Source organism: Leptodactylus fuscus, chromosome 7, assembly GCF_031893055.1.
Source record: "Leptodactylus fuscus isolate aLepFus1 chromosome 7, aLepFus1.hap2, whole genome shotgun sequence".
Taxonomy (NCBI): domain Eukaryota; kingdom Metazoa; phylum Chordata; class Amphibia; order Anura; family Leptodactylidae; genus Leptodactylus; species Leptodactylus fuscus.
Window position 1 is genome coordinate 74,533,199 of NC_134271.1, and position 21,140 is coordinate 74,554,338.

A 21,140-nucleotide genomic window follows, 5' to 3' on the forward strand; every position below is an offset into this window, starting at 1 on the left:
CACTGTTTTGGAAATGTCAGTTATACCTATGGAAATGCCGGCGGTTTCCCTGTAGGTATAATTGAAACAGAAAATCCTCAGAAGAATCCTATGTGGATTTTCTGTGAAAAGCGCTGAGGGGAAAAAAACACGATGCGATGCCACTGTGGTTTTTCCAGCAGCTCTGTTTTTGCTGCGGGATTCCACGTAGTGCCTTAGCCAGGAAAAACAGATATACAGTGGCTGTTAAAAATGGACTGATTGCCCCTTCTTTCTTGCCTTGTTGTCCTGAGTCTGTCCCTTATTTGCCATCCTGTTGTGTAGTTCAGTACACAATGGATAGTTATTTTTCTTTTCGTGTTCGTGTTGTCATTTCTGGTTTTATTGTTCTGTGGGGTTGTTTTTTTTTTTGAAAACCATTTAATAAAAACTACGGATAAAAAAAAAAAATGGAGTGAATTGATAGTATTTCGCAGTCATATGAGTAAGGCCTTACTCTGCTTGTCTGTAAAGGTCTCATAAATCTGCTACTTCTTGAGGAATGCTGTGGTATTTCCTGGGATGTTACTCTTCATAGAATTTTTATACAAATCCCCTGAGGTGTTTCTGATGAAGTGCCGAGCAGTCGGGGAACAGGAGGTGATAAGTATAGCTCAACAATGTTTTATTCCTATTTCAATCTCTTTCTCCATTACCTAAATAGCCTGGTCTGATACATTTAACCAGCATTGTAACAAACGCTCAGGACAGCAGAGAATGTGCCGTGCATAGCTCATAGCGAGTTATACAAGCCAGTGTTCCTCAACTTTTTCAAGTAAAGTACCCCTTTTAGGGCAGGTTCACACCAGCGCCCAATCTGTTATACAGGTTTCCTGCCCAAGAAACTGGACAGGAGATGGAAACAGGCAGGCAGTCAGGCAGTTTTCACACCCATTCATTTGAATGGGTTTGAAAAGTGTCGGCCTGTGAGCGTCTTCTGCTTTCCGCAGCAAAACTTTTATTTTTTTTATTTTTTTTTTTAAACTGGACACAAAATCGGACATGCTGGACTGTGTCCGGTTAAAAAAAAAAAAAAAAAACTTTCGCTGCGGAAAGCAGAAAACTCTAACGGGCGCTCATCGGCGGACACTGAATGCAGGTTTCCGTCTTCTGCCGACAGAAAACTGAAACCTGCATAACTGAGATCAGGCGCTGGTGTGAACCTGCCATAAGTGATGAAAAGTCTCAACCAAGTACCCGTAAACTATCTTTTATAACAGTTATGTAATGGCCTTCATGTGTGATATAAATGTTACCTACATTGCCCCCACAGGTAGTGTGCAAGTCTCCACAGTGCTCTCACATGTAACACTGAGGCTCCCATGTGTAACATAAACTCTTAGGAAATGGGCTTAGTTGCATTGAAGTGTAAGGGGGCATTCACACGGAGTAACGCCGGGCGTGTATCACAGCCGTACACGCTGGCGTTACGGCAGACTGCCGAACACTTCCAATTCACTTCAATGGGAGCGCTCGTAAACGCCGCTGTTATGAGCGCTCCCATTGAAGTGAATGGGAAGTGTTCGGCAGTCTGCCGTAACGCCGGGCGTGTATCACAGCCGTGTGAATGCCCCCTAATACTTGACACAACCTGTGGACAGCTGTGGCAGTGTTTATGGAGGAAAATGACCATGGATTCCTTTGAGGGTAAGGCCAGAAACAGCAACAAAAAAAAAAAAAAAAAAACCCACAGAGACTTTCAGCAGCATTGTGTCCCCCAACTTTAAAGAGTCTGTCAGCACAAATTTAAGATATAAACTAATCACAGTACCTTGTAGGGCTGTCAGTACAGTTTGCAGTTATATATTTCTTATTCGGCTGCTCCATTCTTGTAAAAAATGGTCGCTTTATACCTATGTAACTGAGCAGAAAAGTCTTCAGGGGTGTTGCTTTCTGTCAGTGAGCTTCACTATCTGCTGCTGTTTAGGTCTGCTCCTGCTAGTTTACTGATATCTGTCTGCTCTGCCTCAGCACACAGTACTAACTGTACTGTACACGTCTGATGAAGAAACTGACCAGCATCTGAAGCCAGCGTCCATCTTTTCCGGGTGCAGTGTATCACTATCAGACATGCACAGTACAGTTAGTGGGCGGAGCAGAGCAGCAGATAGTGAAGCCTAGTGATGGAAAGCCACACCCCTAAACCCTTTTCTGCTTATTTACATGGGGAAGAAAGGACTGTTTTTACAAGAATGGACCAGTGGTCCTGAATAAGAAATACATCATTGTAAACTGTGCTGACAGCTCTATAAGGTACTGTGATTGTCAGCACAAAATTGAAATCTAAACAAATACCAGACTCTTTAAAGGGCTTCCTAGTATTCTCAGCAGACTATACTGTACAAGTCATACTTTACAGAACCAAAGGCTCTTGAGTTACCTATTTACAAAGGAGCAGCAAATTAGATGTGTTGTAATAAAATCTGACTAATCCAGGATTTTACAATGAACTGAAGCCAAAGTGCTCCAGTGCCCTCTGGATAGATCCTTTCAGCACTGCAATACATATTGCACCAAAGCCAGGAGTGAATTGAGCAAAAGGAAGAAGTATAACTGCTTCCTATATATTCCTATATATTCTTTTGCAACCATTCTTGGCTTTACCACAAAAAAGGAATGTGGGGCCTTAGCCTTAGGGATCTATGAACTATTTTGTTGTTAAGACCATGCATTGTGGGCCTAGATGACAGCGGATCCTTGAGCAAGATGCCAACTTCCAGGAATGAAGGGCATTGATGAGCGACAGGACAGAGCTCAGTTTAGTGGGTGTTATAGGTGAGGGGGTTCTGCCTGCCTATTTCCCGTTGTGCGCTGCTGTGGGGAAGTCACTGAAGACCCTTTACTAATTGCTAGAAGAATAAAGCCCTGGCAGTGTGCAGCTCCGTACCTGCCAGATAACACAATAAGACTTTTGTCCTGGTCACATTAAACAAATCTCCCCATAGCAGAGCATGATAGCTAGAGAAAACTGAAGGCCTTGTGTGAGAGTGCTGTTATTAGTAGGTTCTACAACAGATGAGGCTGGAAAGGGGATTTTGGGGCATCTGATGCCAGGATCTTGCTGTGCAATGAATGTAACTTTTTTTTTTTTGAGCTGATTAACCAAGTCTCTGGCTGTTCTGGATATAGAAACAGACATAATCCAGTGAGATTGCTATTTCATTGAGATTTTTGGCTGAATTTAAACCAGAAGTCATAACTTTGGGACTATCAAATTCTGAATTGAACAAGATTTCTCCATTGCTTCAGTCTTCATTATTCTACACAAGTTATGATGTATGCCTTGTACAGCGATATGCATCATATAATGATACACTGTTTACAGCAAAGCTATTCATTGTAGTGAGTGCATGTAGCACATTACCCATTTGCTTCCTGTTCCGGAAAACTTCTTGCCAAGCCAGTTGTAGTTCTATGATCCTAATATGATTGTTGTTTTCTTGTTCCTCCTGTATTTCAGTACTGCTGACTGCAATTAACTGCTACAGTGTTAAAGCTGCCACAAGGGTACAAGATGCATTTGCTGCTGCTAAACTGCTGGCGCTATGTCTGATAATCATCTTGGGATTCGTGCAGCTGGGCAGAGGTAAGACTATTCTTTTTAGGACTGTCAGGTTATTGCACACCTTGTACAACGTCATATTGTAAATAGATATTTATGCATGCATTGAGTTTATTTGTAAGTACATTACCAATCCCCAATTAAACCTCAGAACTGGACTCACAAGTCTGCTGTGGAGTCACTGTGTACATACATCACTTATCCTGTTCTGATCCTGAATTACATCCTGCATTATACTCCTAAGTACACTCACTATCTTGCAGGTTTAGGAGCTGATCTTACTGCATTCTCTGCTTGTTCAGTGTCTGCTCAGTATTTGTTCTTGTGACATGGAGATCTTAAATCATCACCTTGATAATACATTCTTATCTGCAGGCAGAATGCTATAGAGCAGTGATGGCGAACCTATGGCACGCGTGCCAGAGAGGGCACGCAGAGCCCTCCATGCTGGCACGCGTGCGGTCGCCCGGATCGCTCACCAACAGGGAATCCGGTACAGGATTCCCCGTTGATGAGCGATCACTACCTTCAGTTGTATGTGCAAATGCACATACAGCTGAAAGCTGTCAGGGTAGGCCGCGGATCGCGCGACCGCGGCCTACACTGGCTGCAGAGTTTGACCTCTGCCCTGACGCGGGCGCGATGACGTCATCAGCGCCGCCAGTGACAAGAAGGTGGATGCCAGCGGCTCTTCAGGGGTGAGTATGAGAGTGGCTCACTGTGTATATGATGTTGGGGGGAGCGCTTATAATACTTGGTGGGGTGTATGATACTGGGGGGGAGTGTATAATACTGGGGGGGCTTATAATACTGGGTGGGGTGTATAATACTGAGGGGGCTTATAATACTGGGGGGAGTGTATAATACTGGGGGGCTTATAATACTGGGGTGGCTTATAATACTGGGGGGTGTACTAAAGAGCATATAATACTGGGGGGGCGTACTAAAGAGCATATAATACTGGGGGGGGGGCTATTTATAAGCACACAATACTGTGTGTGGATGCCACTGTGGAGCATATAATCCTGTGGGGGGGGGACACCTACTGCGGAGCATATAACACTGGGGGGCTACTGTGGTACTGTGGAGAATATAATATTGTGTGGTGGGTCCACTGCAGAGCATATAATACTGTCTGGGGTCCCCTCACTATTTATATCACACAGTATCTGTTTTATAGCAGACGTGATATTAGTACAGGATGTAAGAATATTACACGGTAACTATAAAACAGATCCTGTGCGATGTAAATAGTGAAAATTAATTGTTCAAAGTACCAAATGCCGAGACCTTTACATTTCAGTACAACGTTGTTTGTATTATTGAAAGCTCTGTAAAGTCCCACATGACTGTAATTTTTGGTCAGTAACTGTCCGCAATTGTGGATCCGCATAGTATTAAGTCTATATTGTCGTGTTGGCACTCCGCGAAAATTTTGTGGGTTTTGGGTTGCAGTTTGGGCACTCGGTCTCTAAAAGGTTCGCCATCACTGCTATAGAGCAAGGTGGGCTGAGCAGCTTGATATGTAGTGTTGTGGAAAAAGAGTTCAAACCCACGGCATTAAACCTTGTAAACAGAGATAGCTGCCACTCAATTATTACAACCACTGCTCTATAACATGCTGCTGGTAAAGCAGACTGCTTGTTCAACATGACAAGTTCCTTTTACACCAGGAAATGTACGTTCATCTAGTATAGAAAAACTTACTGCCCCACTTGATAAGTGCTCAAGATGTGTCTACAAGCCGTTTACTATCACAGTATTATTTTAACTGCAGCCCTGATTCTAATATAGGCTGCACCTACGTAAATGATGTCTGGAACTACAGGAACTTATCAAATAGAATCCCTACATTCAAATGTTAGCCCATAGAAATGTTAATAGTGTAACTGGGGCAGGGTCGGTGGCGGTGCAGATTAGCCTGTGTGTCTTTGAGCAGTGATTAGTTTTGCAGGAATTATAAATAATTGCGTGGTTGTTGGGAACCACGTGTCTCAGCTCCCCCCGCTGCGTTACAACTTCACATTCCCTCCTCGGCCAACATCTATCACAAGAGTTGAACACCTCGGCTGGAATTAATATGATAAGGCCGCTGCTTGCCTCATCAGAAAATCTCACCCTAAGAGGATTACCTCCAAATCCCACTTATTTTGCATGGCTTTGTACCTAAAGCAACCTGTCTTCTGTCTGCCCGGGTATTGTACCCGCTGTTTAAACTCAGACTGAATGTTTATCTAATTAGTTAAAGCTTGGCGTCCGCTCACCAAGAGAAGGAACCACAATACAAATTATATTTTATCCCTTTATGCCACACTTAATTCATGTGCTTGAGAGAGGAGTACAGCTTGTTTTGTGCTGTTACTATATCTTTTAATGGTCTAAAGTTACATCATGTCTTCTACTCTAGTCACAGCTAGAGCTTCATTTTCAATTCTGTTGGCTGCTGCTTGAAATTTCTCAGCACTTAGCTGATTTCTAGAAAAAACATTATCTGGACTGTCTGTATGTTACCTGGTGTAAATGGTACCTTTTCACAGTGCGTAACAGCATGTCATGGTCTTTGCAGGCAGTGAATCTGTGTAGGACTGCAGTGATGTTAAGGCCGGGGCCCCACGGGCCGGAAACGCCGCGATTTGCCTGCAGCAGAAACGCCACGGGAAAAATTGCAGCGTTTTACAGTGTCTCCAAAGTGGATGGGATTTGTGCAAATCCCATGCCCACTTTGCGTTTCAAATCGCAGCGTGGACACGCTGCAATTTCCAAAACCGTGCGGGGTTTTGGAAATCACAGCATGTCAATCAGGGCCGGCGTCAGCGCACGGCATAGTCGGGCAAGTGCCGGGCCCACAGAGCCTCTGGGGGCCCCCCGGCACTTGCCTGTCACAATTTCAGCTCATCGGCGTCCGTCCGTCCGCCGATGAGCTGGAATACATACGCGATGCAGGAGCTGTGAGCGCAGCTCCTGCTTTAAAGCTCCGGCCCGGCTTGCGTGTGTATGCGCGATGACGTCATCGCATCACGCCTACACACGCAAGCTCCTGCATCGCGTATGTGATTGGAGGGAGAGAGAGAGGAGCGTCGGGGGAACGAGGGAAGGTGAGTGATAGAAGGTGAGTGTAAGTGTTTGTTTTGTATTACATATTAAGGTGAAACATAATGAAGGGGGCCCATGAAACTGGGGGGCAAATGAAGGGGAGGGGGGGAACGGCATGACACTGGAGAAGATGAAGGGGGTGAGGAGAGAACGGCATGAAACTGGGGACAGAGATGGAGGGGGCCCAAAGAAACTGGGGGGCAAATGAAGGGGAGGGGGGAATTGCATGACACTGGGGCAGATGGAGGGGGGGAGAACAGCATGACACTGGGGCAGATGGAGGGGGTGGGGAGAGAACAGCATGGAACTGGGGACAGAGATGGAGGGGGCCCAATGAAACTGAAGGGGAGGGGGGGAACGGCATGACACTGGGGCAGAGACGGGGGGCATGAAACTGTGGGCAGATGAAGGGGGAGAACGTGATGAAACTGGGGACAGAGATGGAGGGGGGACATGAAACTGAGGGCAGAGGAAGGGTGTATATGAAACGGGGAGAGATGGAGGGGGGGCATATAATTTACAGGTGACTGTAGGAGGATTATACTGTGTGGGAGCACATAATAAATGAATGAGAATGGGTGGAATCAACATAAAAGTGGGTGGAGCTAAATTTGCCGCGGCGCGCAGAGCGCGCTGCACATTTTGCCCCTCTTTCTACTCTTTAAAAGATTGGGAAGTATGGCGTTGGTGACGCCACACTCCTGCATGACGTCACTCGCTTCATCTGCAACGCACAGTGTCTCGACTCCCCCACCTCCTTTACAAGGGGGCCCACTGAGGCTCTGTCGCCCAAGGGCCCATAAAAACCTGGAGCCGGCCCTGATGTCAATTATATCTACAGAAACGCCGGTGGCTTTCCTGTAGATATAATTGTAACAGAAAGTCCACAGAGAAAAACTCTGAAATTTCTGTTTAAAGCGCTGCAGGAAGCACTGCAATGCATTCCCGCTACGGTTTTTGCCGCAGTGTAACGTCCTGTGGGGCCTTAGCCAAAGTCTTGAAGACTGAGAAGCAACAGAAAATCTGCAGAATTAGAAATGCAGCTATGTTTGTGACTGGAGCGTAAATCATATTGCAACTGAAGAGTATTAAGCCAAAGTGAATTAGTATTATCTGAACACTTAACCTTGCACCTATAATAGGTCCCTCCTCTCAATTTCTGGGGTGCATAGCGAAGGCCTTGGCACTAAAGACTTGTAGGTCAGCACTAGCTCACAGCTGGAGAACTTGTTTCAGGGCTCAAAGATTTGAATTGCAAATCTCTGTCTAAAGCTTTGGAATATTTGCATTTGGTAGTTAGGAATCAAGGCAACAAAAGCTCCTGGATGTCTACTCTAGTACAGGATTGCCATCTGACAGAGCCTAATTAAAATATTGGTGCTGAAAGTAACAAATAATTGTTTGGAAATGGTTGGAGTTTAGAATTAGAAAAAAAGTCCAACTTCGCTGGAATCAATGGAGTCTCCTATTAATGCAAAGGGTTAGTGTTGTTGGAGGTGATGAAAGGATTCTTAGGTCACTGTTATAGAAATATGCTGTCTCTTTCACACCTTTGAGATGGAAAAATATATTTCATCTTCAAGTTTATGGAAAGATGATATCTGCATTTAATTTGGCTTTTGAGATATTGCTTATTCTATTTTAATATCAGAACTTATGATCTCTTGCAACATGCCAAACAGTATAAGGAAAATGTTTGTTCTCGTACCATGTTAGCCAGTGGGTAGGAAATATAAAAAAACAAAAAACTTAATAGTCTTCAGTAGTTGATACCTTTTTAATGGCTAACTAATAATGATGACAGATTACAACGTTTTGGAACTCTAGGCTCCTTTCTCAAGTAAATTTTTTTTAGAAAAAAACTTGAGAAAGGAGCCTAGATTTCCAAAACGTTGTAATCTGTCATCATTATTAGTTAGCCATTAAAAAGGTATCAACTACTGAAGACTATCAAGTTTTTTGTTTTTTTATATAAAATGCCAAACCGTGAGATAAAATGCTAGCTTGCAGTTAAAGGGATCCTATCATTGGATACCCTTTTTTTCTGACTAACACATAGGAATAGCCTTCTGCCTACTTGCAGCCTAAAAAAAGTTGGACTACAGTATTCTATATATTTAACCCCTTCCCGACATGCGCCGTAATAGTACGGCGCATGTCGAGTCTGTAACTATGGCGACCGCCCGGGAGCCGGGCGGCCGCCATAGCCGCCGGGTGTCCTACTGCTTTAAGCAGTAGACAACCGGCTCTAATGCAGGGACCGATCAGAGGCATTAACCCCTCCGGCGCCGCGGTCAAAGGCGCCGGAGGCGCAATTTTCCCGGCGGCGCATGGGCGCCGCCATTTTGTCCAGGATCGCCGGCTCCTGGAGCATGCTCCAGGGCCGACGTCATGTTGCCATGACAGGTGGGAGCCTGTACAAGGCTCCCAGGCTTGTCTGCAAATTGTCTCTTTTGCAGGCTGGTCTATGCAGCCTGCAAAAGAGAGGATGATTTTTTGCAATGCATTGCAATGCATTAGCATTGTAATGCATTGCATTAGTGATCAGACCCCCTGGGGTTCAACACCCCTAGGGGGTCTAATAAATGTGAAAAAAAAATATAAAAAGTATTAAAAGTTCAAATCACCCCCCTTTCCCTAGAACACATATAAATGTAGTTAAAAACTGTGAAACATATACATTTTAGGTATCCCCGCGTACGAAATCGCCCGCTCTACAAATCTATAAAAATATTTTTCCTGTTCGGTAAACACCGTAGTGGGAAAAATAGTCAAAAGTGCCAAACCGCCGTTTTTTCACTGTTTTGATTCTGATAAAAATTTGAATAAAAAGTGATCAAAGCAATAACATTCCCCAAAAATGGTAGAACTAAAAAGTACACCCGGCCCCGCAAAAAAAGACGCCCTATGCATCCTCATACACTTACGTATAAAAAAAGTTACAGCCGTCGGAATATGGCGACTTTTAGAAAAAAATTTTTATAACACAGTTTTGGAATTTTTTTAAGGGGTCAAAATGTAAATAAAACCATATAAATTTGGTATCCCTGGAACCGTACCGAAACACAGAATATAGGGGACATGTCATTTTGGCCGCACAGTGAACGCCGTAAAACCAAAGCCCGTAAGAAAGTCGCAGAAATGCATTCTGAATTTTTTCCTGCTTCCCAGTACATTATATAGATTATTTAATGGTGGCATCATGAAGAAAAATTTGTCCCGCAAAAATTAAGACCTCATATGGCTCTGGGAGCGGAGAAATAAAAAAGTTATGGGGTTTAGAAGGAGGGGAGTCAAAAACGAAAAACGAAAATCAAAAAATGCCATCAGCGGGAAGGGGTTAAAAAGAAACAAAGAAAACACCAAAACTAAAGATAAACATCATAAGAAAGCACTGTTAGGGGGTGTTCACACTTGTGCCTGGTGTCTGCTCTGTGCCATTCCACCGGGTTTCCGTCCTCAGCCCCGAGAAACTGGACAGGGGACAGCTTCCCAGTGGTCAGCTTAAAAGCCTTTCCTGCATGTCTGATTTTGTGTCCGGCCGAAAAAAACAGATTCCCCATGGAGAGGCCGCAGGCGGACACCAACGGTCCCCTGTCCAGTTTCTTGGGGATGAGGGGTAAACCCAACGGAATAGCACAGGGTGGATACTGGGCGCAAGTGTGAACACCCCCTAAGTAGTGCATTTTATAGGAAATAACGCCAAAGTAGATCCGCAGTCCTCCCAACTCATTAAAATTTACCTTTTAATGGTTAGTTTAAGACCAATACGTGTTCCATAGAAAGAAAGTCCATACAGTGAATAAAGTTAGAAAAAATATAGGGTATACATAGTAGTAAAAAAAAAAAAAAAAAAAAAAAAAGGGGGGGGGGTTTACTACTATGTACACCCTGAAACACGAGTGGTGAGTCTGTTTCATTTTTTACTATACAAGTTTTAGTGCATTTTATATTTTACTATAGATTTTCAGATATTATTTTTTTTTTTTTTTTTTTTTTTTTGCAAATGGACAAGTGGACACTTTGCTGAGGTGCCAAGAAGACAAACCTTTGCATTATTAATCAGATTTTACTGGTATTGCTTTCCTATGGAGAACCTGTATAGATGAATGTTATAACAATATTATTAATAGAGGCCAATATGAAAACTTGCCAGTTCACCCCAAAAATCGAATTTTCTTCTAATGTGTATAGTGAAGGATCACCAGCTTGTGACTTTCCAGATGTGGAGAAACTACAACTCCCAGCCTGCAGCTGTTAGGTCATTCTAAGAGTTGTAGTTTTGCAGCCACTGGAGAGCTACAGTTTGGTGACCACTGCCTATGCTGGCTGTTTTTGTTTTGCCCTTTATCCACCATAGTCTCTGGTTATGTGGTAACTACACCCACATCATAGACTTTAAGATTATATAGTGCATATATGAACATATCTTATCCGGTCCCCCACATGTTATGGTAGACTCGCATATTCTAGGGAAATGTCTTATCCAACTCCATGCATGAGCAGGTCCCAACCCTTCTTGTTTGCCATATTAATGCAAGGTTGGTTGTCTGTGTGTATATTATACTATTGTGTTAGGGCTCATGCATAAGATTTGACTAGGACACAATTCAATTTCATCCTATGAGTTCATGAAAGTCTTTTCTAAAGTTTATATATGTCAATGTCTGTATATGTGTGTAAAAGAAAGTGTGTACATTATATTTGTGTACTTTATTAATATACACATTACTTATGTCTGCATATGACTGTTTAGTTATGAGTGTATATAAATGTGTAAGGGAGCGTTCACACTACCGTCGGTGTCCAACATGTAGGTTTTTGCTGTCCGCTTGAAAAGTCGGACATCTTTGGGAATGGACCGTTAAGGACAGACGCGGACTGTAAAAGAACGCACCCGATGTCCATTTAAATCAATGCAAAATGTCACAGACATAGCTAGTGTCCGCTGCTAATGTCCACACAAGATTTTGAACGGACATTAGCAGCGGACACTAGCTGTCGGACACTGACGGTAGTGTGAACGCTTCCCTAGTGTGTATGACAGTTCTTCATGTATCTGTATGACTTTATAATAACATGTCCATCATTACCATTTACTGGCACTGAAATAGTAAATGTTATGTTGGGTGACCCTGGCCTGACGTGTTGGTATTTTGCCTTTGGGGTTATGGGGCACATGTGACAGGCCATGCAGTAGATTAGTGTGAAATGCTGCACACAGTTACCCTGTAAACCAGTCAGCTGCTTAAGCTCTACACAAAGGACTGTGAAGCTGCTGCCGGTGCTGGATTTATGCCATGTGTTCATCAGTGTGTTACTGTTACTCTGTACTGCCATACAATACACCACAGGCTACAATGTGTGGCGAACTATTTCACTTTAATTTAAAGAGACAATCTTTCATTCAATTTGCTTTTTTTTTTCTACTGCAAGAAAATTTTCGGAGCCCTCCAAGGACAGCTTATGTTATGTAAATTCCGTTGTACAGCTGATAAGTCTGACATTTTTATATCATTGTAAATAACATTCCATTTTTAAGTAATTTAAGCACATGGGGGGAGGGGGAAGTCATCAACACATCTAGGACAGTTTTCTGGTGTAGATGTGTGATAATGTGGCGCATCTTTGGCACTAGTGATATATTGTATTGTGCATTTTTACTGTATCTTATTTGAGGTATATTTATAATATTTAGGTGAGTAACATATACTTTATTTCTTTATCCTTAATATTTATTTTTATATCCTATTTTATAGGAGACGTCAGTAACCTGAGCCCAGAACATGCTTTTGACAACACAAGTCAAGATGTTGGAAAATGGGTCTTGGCATTATACAGTGGACTTTTTGCTTATGGAGGATGGTAGGCTGGAGTGTTAGCTGTAGCCTGTAGTATTGAATGTGCAGTGAGCTCTGTCTGATCTGTGGAATCACTGTAGGGCTGGGCGTTTATGACCTAAAGCTAAAGTGCAATTGGGTGTTTTTACCTTGATTGCAATTAATACCAAATATATAGGCCACACCCCTTTAAAGCCACATCCCTTTTAGAGTATGTGGTGGGAGATTCTTGGGATGTGGGTAACACTATTTGTTAGGTTTACTCACCTCCTGATTATGAACAGCCACAGTATAATAGCAGTTTCGGTTTAACACATTTTTAGCCCGAATGAAAGTCGCACAAAATCACATTGGTTTTCTAGATTGAAGGTTGGTTTCTGTTATTTTTCCATTAATTGCCCAGCCCTACATTACTGATCAAATCATCAATTGAGTTATTGCTGATAGTTTCCTTTTATTCCTTCTGCAGGAATTACTTGAATTTTGTCACAGAAGAAATGATAGAACCTTACAAGTAAGTAACAACTTTTACCCCAGCACAGACTTCTAAGGCCAAGATTTTTCATCCTCAGCAACTTTACAAATACCATAAGACTAAGGGCCCACACAATGAATCACTGCAAAATAAAATTGGTGCCCCTGAAGATGTGGCCCCTCCCTCAGTACACCAAGTAGCTTATTTACATATGGAATATGTGCTAGTTCACATGCAATTACACGTGTGTATATTCCGTGCCAAAATCCACCCCCTCTTGCCCCGTGTGAACGGGGCCTAAAAGTTCTCAGTACCGAGATAACACTTTGACACAAAAAAAGGCATGCTTGCTATGCCCCTAACATAAAACAACATATAAGTGGTTTAGAAGCAATTTTGTTGATGGGCAGGACTGTAACAACCCCTGTATATAATAGTTTTTTGTTTGTTTGCAGGAACCTACCTCGCGCCATCATCATTTCTCTGCCCATTGTCACCTTGGTTTATGTCCTCACCAACCTGGCATATTTCACGACTCTTACGCCAGAGCAAATGTTGAGTTCAGAGGCTGTAGCTGTGGTATGTACCTGTAATCATGCAATACTTAATGCCATCAGAAGTAATATGCACATGTAACATCACACATCTAAGGACAGTTGTAGAAAAATGTTTTGTTTTTTTTCATGAAAAAGGTAGGCTTATGATGCTTTACAGCAGGAAATACTGTCAGAAGATAAGCTATTCTTTAATTATAGCTAGGGCTGTGGCGTAAGTGTTAGAGCAAGTGCTGCCGAAATTGGAAAAAGGTTACTACGACTTTAAGAAATTTGATTACTTGCTTTAAATTATATTATACATTTTCGATATTGCATCATTATTATATACATAGCTGGTTATATATTTATTTTTTAAGGCCCCATGTAGTGGGCTGCAGCGAAAAAGTGCTGTGGGAAAACCGCAGCATATCGATTACACCTATGTGGAAACCAATGGTGTTTCCGTAGTTATAATTGACATGTTGCGATTTCCAAAACTGTTTTGGAAATTGCAGCATTTACGCTCTGCGTATTTTTCTGCAATGTAGGGCCCTAGAGCTTGACTGTTTCTGCCTGACCCTGGCTGTCATCCATTTATGAAGGAGTTAGGGGGAGTTCACACGGAGTAACGTGTCGCGTGATGTGGCACGTATACGCCGTGTGAGACTTTGCGGGCCGTATACTCTCCCATTGATTTCAATGGGAGCGTGGATCGTAAACGCTGCGTTATTTTGCGACCGTGATTTTGCGGCCGCAAAATAGCGCTACGTTTACGATCCACGCTCTCATTGAAATCAATGGGTGCGTATACGGCCTGCAAAGTCTCACACGGCGTATACGTGCCACATCACGTGGCATGTTTTTCCGTGTGAACTCCCCCTTAGTGTTGGGCTGTGCCTGATTACAAATGAAGCCATTATATTCATTCATTTGGGCGTGGGACCAATGTTGCGAACACGCAATGTTTTACATTAACTGCAAAGTGGATGGGATTTTGGCTAACTTTGCAAATCGCAACATGTCAATTATACAGTCCTATGAAAAAGTTTGGGCACCCCTATTAATCTTAATCATTTTTAGTTCTAAATATTTTGGTGTTTATAACAGCCATTTCAGTTTGATATATCTAATAACTGATGGACACAGTAATATTTCAGGATTGAAATGAGGTTTATTGTACTAACAGAAAATGTGCAATATGCATTAAACCAAAATTTGACCGGTGCAAAAGTATGGGCACCTCAGCAGAAAAGTGACATTAATATTTAGTAGATCCTCCTTTTGCAAAGATAACAGCCTCTAGTCGCTTCCTTTAGCTTTTAATCAGTTCCTGGATCCTGGATAAAGGTATTTTGGACAAACAATTCAAGTTCAGTTAAGTTAGATGGTCGCCGAGCATGGACAGCCCGCTTTAAATCATCCCACAGATGTTCAATGATATTCAGGTCTGGGGACTGGGATGGCCATTCCAGAACATTGTAATTGTTCCTCTGCATGAATGCCTGAGGATTTGGAGCGGTGTTTTGGATCATTGTCTTGCTGAAATATCCATCCCCGGCGTAACTTCAACTTCGTCACTGATTCTTGAACATTATTCTCAAGAATCTGCTGATACTGAGTGGAATCCATGCGACTCTCAACTTTAACAAGATTCCCGATGCCGGCATTGGCCACACAGCCCCAAAGCATGATGGAACCTCCACCAAATTTTACAGTGGGTAGCATGTGTTTTTCTTGGAATGCTGTTTCTTTTTGGACGCCATGCATAACGCCTTTTTTTATAACCAAACAACTCAACTTTTGTTTCCAAAATGAAGCTGCCTTGTCCAAATGTGCTTTTTCATACCTCAGGCAACTCTATTTGTGGCGTACGTGCAGAAACGGCTTCTTTCTCATCACTCTCCCATACAGCTTCTATTTGTGCAAAGTGCGCTGTATAGTTGACCGATGCACAGTGACACCATCTGCAGCAAGATGATGCTGCAGCTCTTTGGAGGTGGTCTGTGGATTGTCCTTGACTGTTCTCACCATTCTTCTTCTCTGCCTTTCTGATATTTTTCTTGGCCTGCCACTTCTGGGCTTAACAAGAACTGTCCCTGTGGTCTTCCATTTCCTTACTATGTTCCTCACAGTGGAAACTGACAGGTTAAATCTCTGAGACAACTTTTTGTATCCTTCCCCTGAACAACTATGTTGAACAATCTTTGTTTTCAGATCATTTGAGAGTTGTTTTGAGTAGCCCATGATGCCACTCTTCAGAGGAGATTCAAATAGGAGATCAACTTGCAATTGGCCACCTTAAATACCTTTTCTTATGATTGGATACATCTGGCTATGAAGTTCAAAGCTCACTGAGGTTACAAAACCAATTTTGTGCTTCAGTAAGTCAGTAAAAAGTAGTTAGGGGAATTCAAATCAATAAAATGATAAGGGTGCCCATACTTTTGCACCGGTCAAATTTTGGTTTAATGCATATTGCACATTTTCTGTTAGTACAATAAACCTCATTTCAATCCTGAAATATTACTGTGTCCATCAGTTATTAGATATATCAAACTGAAATGGCTGTTGCAAACACCAAAATATTTAGAACAAAAAATGATTAAGATTAATAGGGGTGCCCAAACTTTTTCATAGGACTGTATATAGATATAGTAGGGGCAGAATGTCTGTAGAAGCAAAGTCTACGGACTTTCCATGAAAAATGCTGTCTTTTCTGCAGCAAATTGCTGCACGGGGCCTTAGCCTTAAGAAGAATTTCCCTAAACCTTCCTAATACACAAAATGTTAAAAGGTCTATATGGCCATTTCTTAGTTACATCTGTTGCTGAGAGAATTGGGTTTCAAGCAATGTGGCCATCATTGAATATTTGACTGTAGTTGCCATGTAAATTTCTCAGACTTCCTCACCTCATATAGAGATATTACACAACTCCTTATTACATAACTAAACTTATTTACCCTTTACGAGTTTTGGAAAACTGGGTGATTTATTATGGTTACTACCTAGCTTTCCCAGGAATAAATATAAGAACTACCTGAATATCAAGAATATTTACAGTCAAACTTATATTCTGACCATTTCTCTTTTGGATTGCTTCCTTTATCACTCTAGGATTTTGGAAACTATCACTTAGGAGTTATGGCCTGGATCATTCCTGTCTTTGTGGGATTGTCTTGTTTCGGCTCTGTGAACGGTTCTCTGTTTACTTCTGCCAGGTAATAATGGTTGTGAAGATGAAACCTACTGATCACATAGTATATTTAGGGCCGGTTGCACAGGACCCTGTGCTTTTCCACGGCTGTGAATTAAAGGCATGGGCGCCGCACTGGGGACACGCAGATGTCACCCGTGTGCCACATGTGCACTGGCCATGCTTCTACAGCCTCTTTCATTCAATGAATAAGAGCCACGGAAGCAAGGGCTGCAAAATAGGAATAGGACCTGTTCTATATTTTGCAGTCCAAACTGTCAGTCTGCGCACGTGACTGTAATTCATGATCATGTGTAGGGGCTCATAGAAATGAACGGGTCAGTGTACTATCCGTGAAATACACAGATCACACACTGATCACGGCCACCATCGTCTGCAAGAGGCCGTAGATTGAAGAATATGTAAAGGGATTGCGTGCTGTCAAAGCAAACAGGACTGGCAGAAGTCTTAGGCTGAGTTCATATGTTCAGAATGTACAGTCTTATATGTCTAGGATTCAACATAAAAATCTGTTCATAGATGCTGCTTTAGGAAGTTACTAGATAACTGCAAAATGCCAAACCTAGCGTGTGCTAGAGGTTTACCTCATTATGGCATACAGTAAAACAGGGACTTGTATTTATTAATTTCTACTTATTGCCAAAGCAGGAGCTAAAAAATCCAATTAAGTTTTTTAAAAAGCAGATGATTCAAGTGCAGTAATACTCCACTTCATTCTATTCACACGACTGTGAAAAATGGCCATCAAATAATAAGTCTCTATGGGGTTATACACATGTGGTTTTGTTTTGTTTTTGGATGGACAACCTATCAAAAAATAAAATGTGTCTATGAGAGATATGTGAAAACAGATGACAAATGCAAATTAGCTGTTGAAAATGCAGTTTCAAGCATTTTTCATGGCCAATTTAAATGACAGTAGTCTGTGTGAAGCGGGCCTTAGGCATTAATCATACATTAAAATAGCAATTTTTAAAACAAAGAATGTAGGTTATTCACTCTTTTCATCTATTTGTTATAGACCTTTATTAGCATGGTGATGTGAATTTGCTCTAAGTCCATTTGTTAAAGAGGTTTTCCAGGTTCCCTGATCTTTTGTTTGGGAGTTGCATCCACCTTTCCATTTGGTGTCAGTACTAGCCAGGCCGGTAATGCAGGTGACTGCTGCATCCAATCGCTGGTCACCTGATGGGTACCGGTGATGTCATTGCTGATGCATTGCGGTTTCTAAGGGTGACCACTTAGGACAGTGATTGGCTGCAGTGGTTCCCTGAGGCCAGCCAGTGCCAGAACTTGATGTAATGGGGGGAACCAACGCCCAAATTGAGAACTGGCGAGTATCACTTTATTTTTCATTTTGCCCCTCTTGGGTTTTAGGCTAAGGTCCTATGTTGCAGAAACAAAGCTCTTTTTTTTTTTTTTTTTTTTTTTTTTTTTATAAAACCAAAGCTAGGGATGGCTACAAAAAGAATAGGAAATATATAGGAAGCTCTTATAATTCTACCTTCTGCTCAATCCACTGCTGGCTTTGACTCAAAAAACCGCAGCAAAATCTGCAAACAAAAAAACACTGCGTTTCTGCAATGTGGGGCCTCGGCCTTAGGCTAAGGCCCCACGGGACGTCTTACAGCAATAAAGCGCCGCGAGAAAAACCACAGCGGAAATGCATCGCTGTTCTTCCCGCAGCATTTTAAACAGAAAGTTTGCAGCGTTTTTGTCCGCAGACTCTCTGTTGCAATTATACCTATGGTATAACCGCCGGCATTTCCGTATAGGTATAATTGACATACTGCAGTTTCCAAAACTGCACTGGTTTTGGAAATTACTATGTTTCTGCACAGCGGTTTTTATCGCTCAGTGGACATGGGATTCGCTAGAATCCCATCCACTTTGCCTGTACTGTAAAACGACGCGGCATTTCTGCCGCGGGTAAATCGCAACGTCCCCGTCCCATGGGGCCCCCGGCCTTAAAGTGATTTTGGAAAATCCTTTTAAATTAGGGGCATACTACTTTAAAGAGGACCTTTAATTAGATTGGGCACAGGCAGTTCCATATACTGCTGGAAAGCCGGCTTTCCCGATCTGTGCCCCCGGTAAAGCACTATTGGTCCCGGTACCGTAGCGCTTTATAGTCAGAAGGGCGTTCCTGACAGTCTCTGGTACGTCCTTCTCCACAGCAGCGCCTATAGCACTGTACAGTGTGAGCAGGGAGGAACGCCCCCTCCCTCTGCTCACAGTGCTCGTCCATAGACGAGTATTATCAGGAGGGGAGGGGGCGTTCCTCCCCACTCACACTGTACAGCGTGATGGGCTCTGCTGTGGAGAAGGACATACCTGACAGACTGTCAGGAACGCCCTTCTGACTGTAAAGCACTACGGTACCGGAACTGATAGCGCTTTACCTGGGGCACAGATTGGAAAGCTGACAGTGTGCTGAATTCAGCACACTGTCTGCTTTCCAGCAGTATATAGAACTGCCTGTGCCCAATCTGATGAAAGGTCCTCTTTAAACCAGTGCCAAGGAGAAGAAACTATTTTCTTGCACACTATTGGGGTACCATATTATAATAGTTTGTTTACATGATAAGCTACCATTGTGTTAGTATTGATGATGCTGTGTTCACTTCAATTCTTGGTACATTATTTTATTTATTTTAACCTCCACAGGTTGTTCTTTGTGGGAGCCAGAGAAGGACATCTCCCCTCTCTCCTGTCAATGATCCACCCCAGACTACTCACTCCTCTGCCATCTCTCATATTCACGGTATGTGCCTGCAGTTGCAGTCTGCAAACTGTTTACTAGTGATATAGATTGATGTATGTGTGTACAATTACTTTTAGATTTATTTTTATGGCATCCTGAGATGACTGTCTACACCCACTTCCTTTTTGACAGATGGGGTTCTCAGTCTTATGTATTGTCAGGCTCTGGGGTTGCTAGGTGGGGTGGCATAGACACACAAGTCCAGTTTCTTTAGTCCAAAACAAAGGTAGAGTTTTATTTTCACTCAAAAAAGGTAGTGCAGCAACAAAATACAAAAATAAATACCTGCCCGGCTAGGATCTAACTAAACATAGAATAGGTTACCTCACCTAGGATAACAGAAATCCAAAAGCCAGTAGAATCATTCAGGACAAAGCTCCAAAAATATGACCTTTCTGTTTGTTCTCCAGCCAAGCTCTGCCCAAGTGTTGCTGCTGGAGAAACTTCTTAAGCCTCCTTGACGAGGAGACTCTCTGCAGCTGAGTCGCTGCTGGAACATCCCCAAAGTTTGGACTGGGGGGGGGGGAATGAATGAGAGGTCCCACTACCAATCCTACCTTCCATTCCTAAAAATCCAGCCTAGTAACTGGAACTTTGAAATAACCCTCAGCAGACAATAGTTATTTGCTGAGAAATGTTCTTTCTGGAGTTTTCTTATCTCACCCACCTTGGTAGTCTGGGTGAGATGTACACCCCCTCCATTACCTGACCAGCCATCGGCTTACAGTATATAAGCAGTACATAACTTGTATACATAATTTTGTAACGTGATAATTTACCATTGTTTTATGCCACTTTTGTAAAGTAAAGAAGGCTCAAACCTCCATAATAATTTCTTACGCCCTTTTCTGGTGTAAATGAACTCCTCTATGTGTTTTTCAGGTTTTGTGTTTTTTTTTTTTTTAAATTTATGAATATAAATATTTTTGTTGACACCCAGAGGCCAAAATCTGCTCTGAGCTAATACTTCTCGAGTACTTGCTATGGTTTGTTCACGTCTGCTGTGGACATTCTGTACTTCAATTCTGTTTTTCTGTTCGCATCATGGGATGAAACTTACAATGGGGTTAGTAAAGGTTTATGTCATGGTGTCCATTACTTTATCAGAAAAAATGCTGCAGTATGATGTGCTTTTTTTGATGGAAAGTGCAACAACAGCTCCCATTACAGATGTGAATACAACTTAAACCAGGCCAAACCTATACCATGGCTTGTTTGGCTGACAGCTGTCCTGCCAGACTCCCTCAGGGTCCATTCACACGGATTCAGCGCCAAAATCCTCACCAAAAAAACTCCATGTCAGAATCCACATGGAAAAAAACACCTCCCCATAGAGTTCTATGGGTTCCACTATTTTTTTTTTTTTTCTTTTTTTTCCCCCGCTTGCAGAAAAAAAGCTTCCTTCAGGCGAATTCCGTCTGCAACAACCAACGCAGTCAATGGGAAAATCCACATGGAATTGACAAAAACCAAGTGGGAAAAACCTTTTTCAATTTCCATACACTGTGCTGGAGGAAAAAAACTTCCTAATTCCTGAAGTGGATTTTTTCCTCGCCAAAATCCTCCCCAAAAAACTCTGTGGGAATGGACCCTCACACACATGCTCAATTACTCAATTCCTTGGTGTTCCCCTTCTG

At 42.5% G+C, this 21,140-nt stretch overlaps 1 protein-coding gene across 1 annotated transcript in view; it reads left to right on the forward strand.

Annotated features, from left to right (window-relative positions):
* SLC7A5 (solute carrier family 7 member 5) overlaps positions 1 to 21,140 on the forward strand; it is a 40,673-nt gene that overhangs the window by 9,921 nt on the left and 9,612 nt on the right. The window contains exons 2-7 of the mRNA XM_075283408.1: positions 3,479 to 3,604; positions 12,433 to 12,538; positions 12,983 to 13,027; positions 13,444 to 13,567; positions 16,640 to 16,743; positions 19,407 to 19,503. Coding sequence (XP_075139509.1) covers positions 3,479 to 3,604; positions 12,433 to 12,538; positions 12,983 to 13,027; positions 13,444 to 13,567; positions 16,640 to 16,743; positions 19,407 to 19,503 — 602 coding nt within the window. The remainder of the gene's footprint in view (positions 1 to 3,478; positions 3,605 to 12,432; positions 12,539 to 12,982; positions 13,028 to 13,443; positions 13,568 to 16,639; positions 16,744 to 19,406; positions 19,504 to 21,140) is intronic.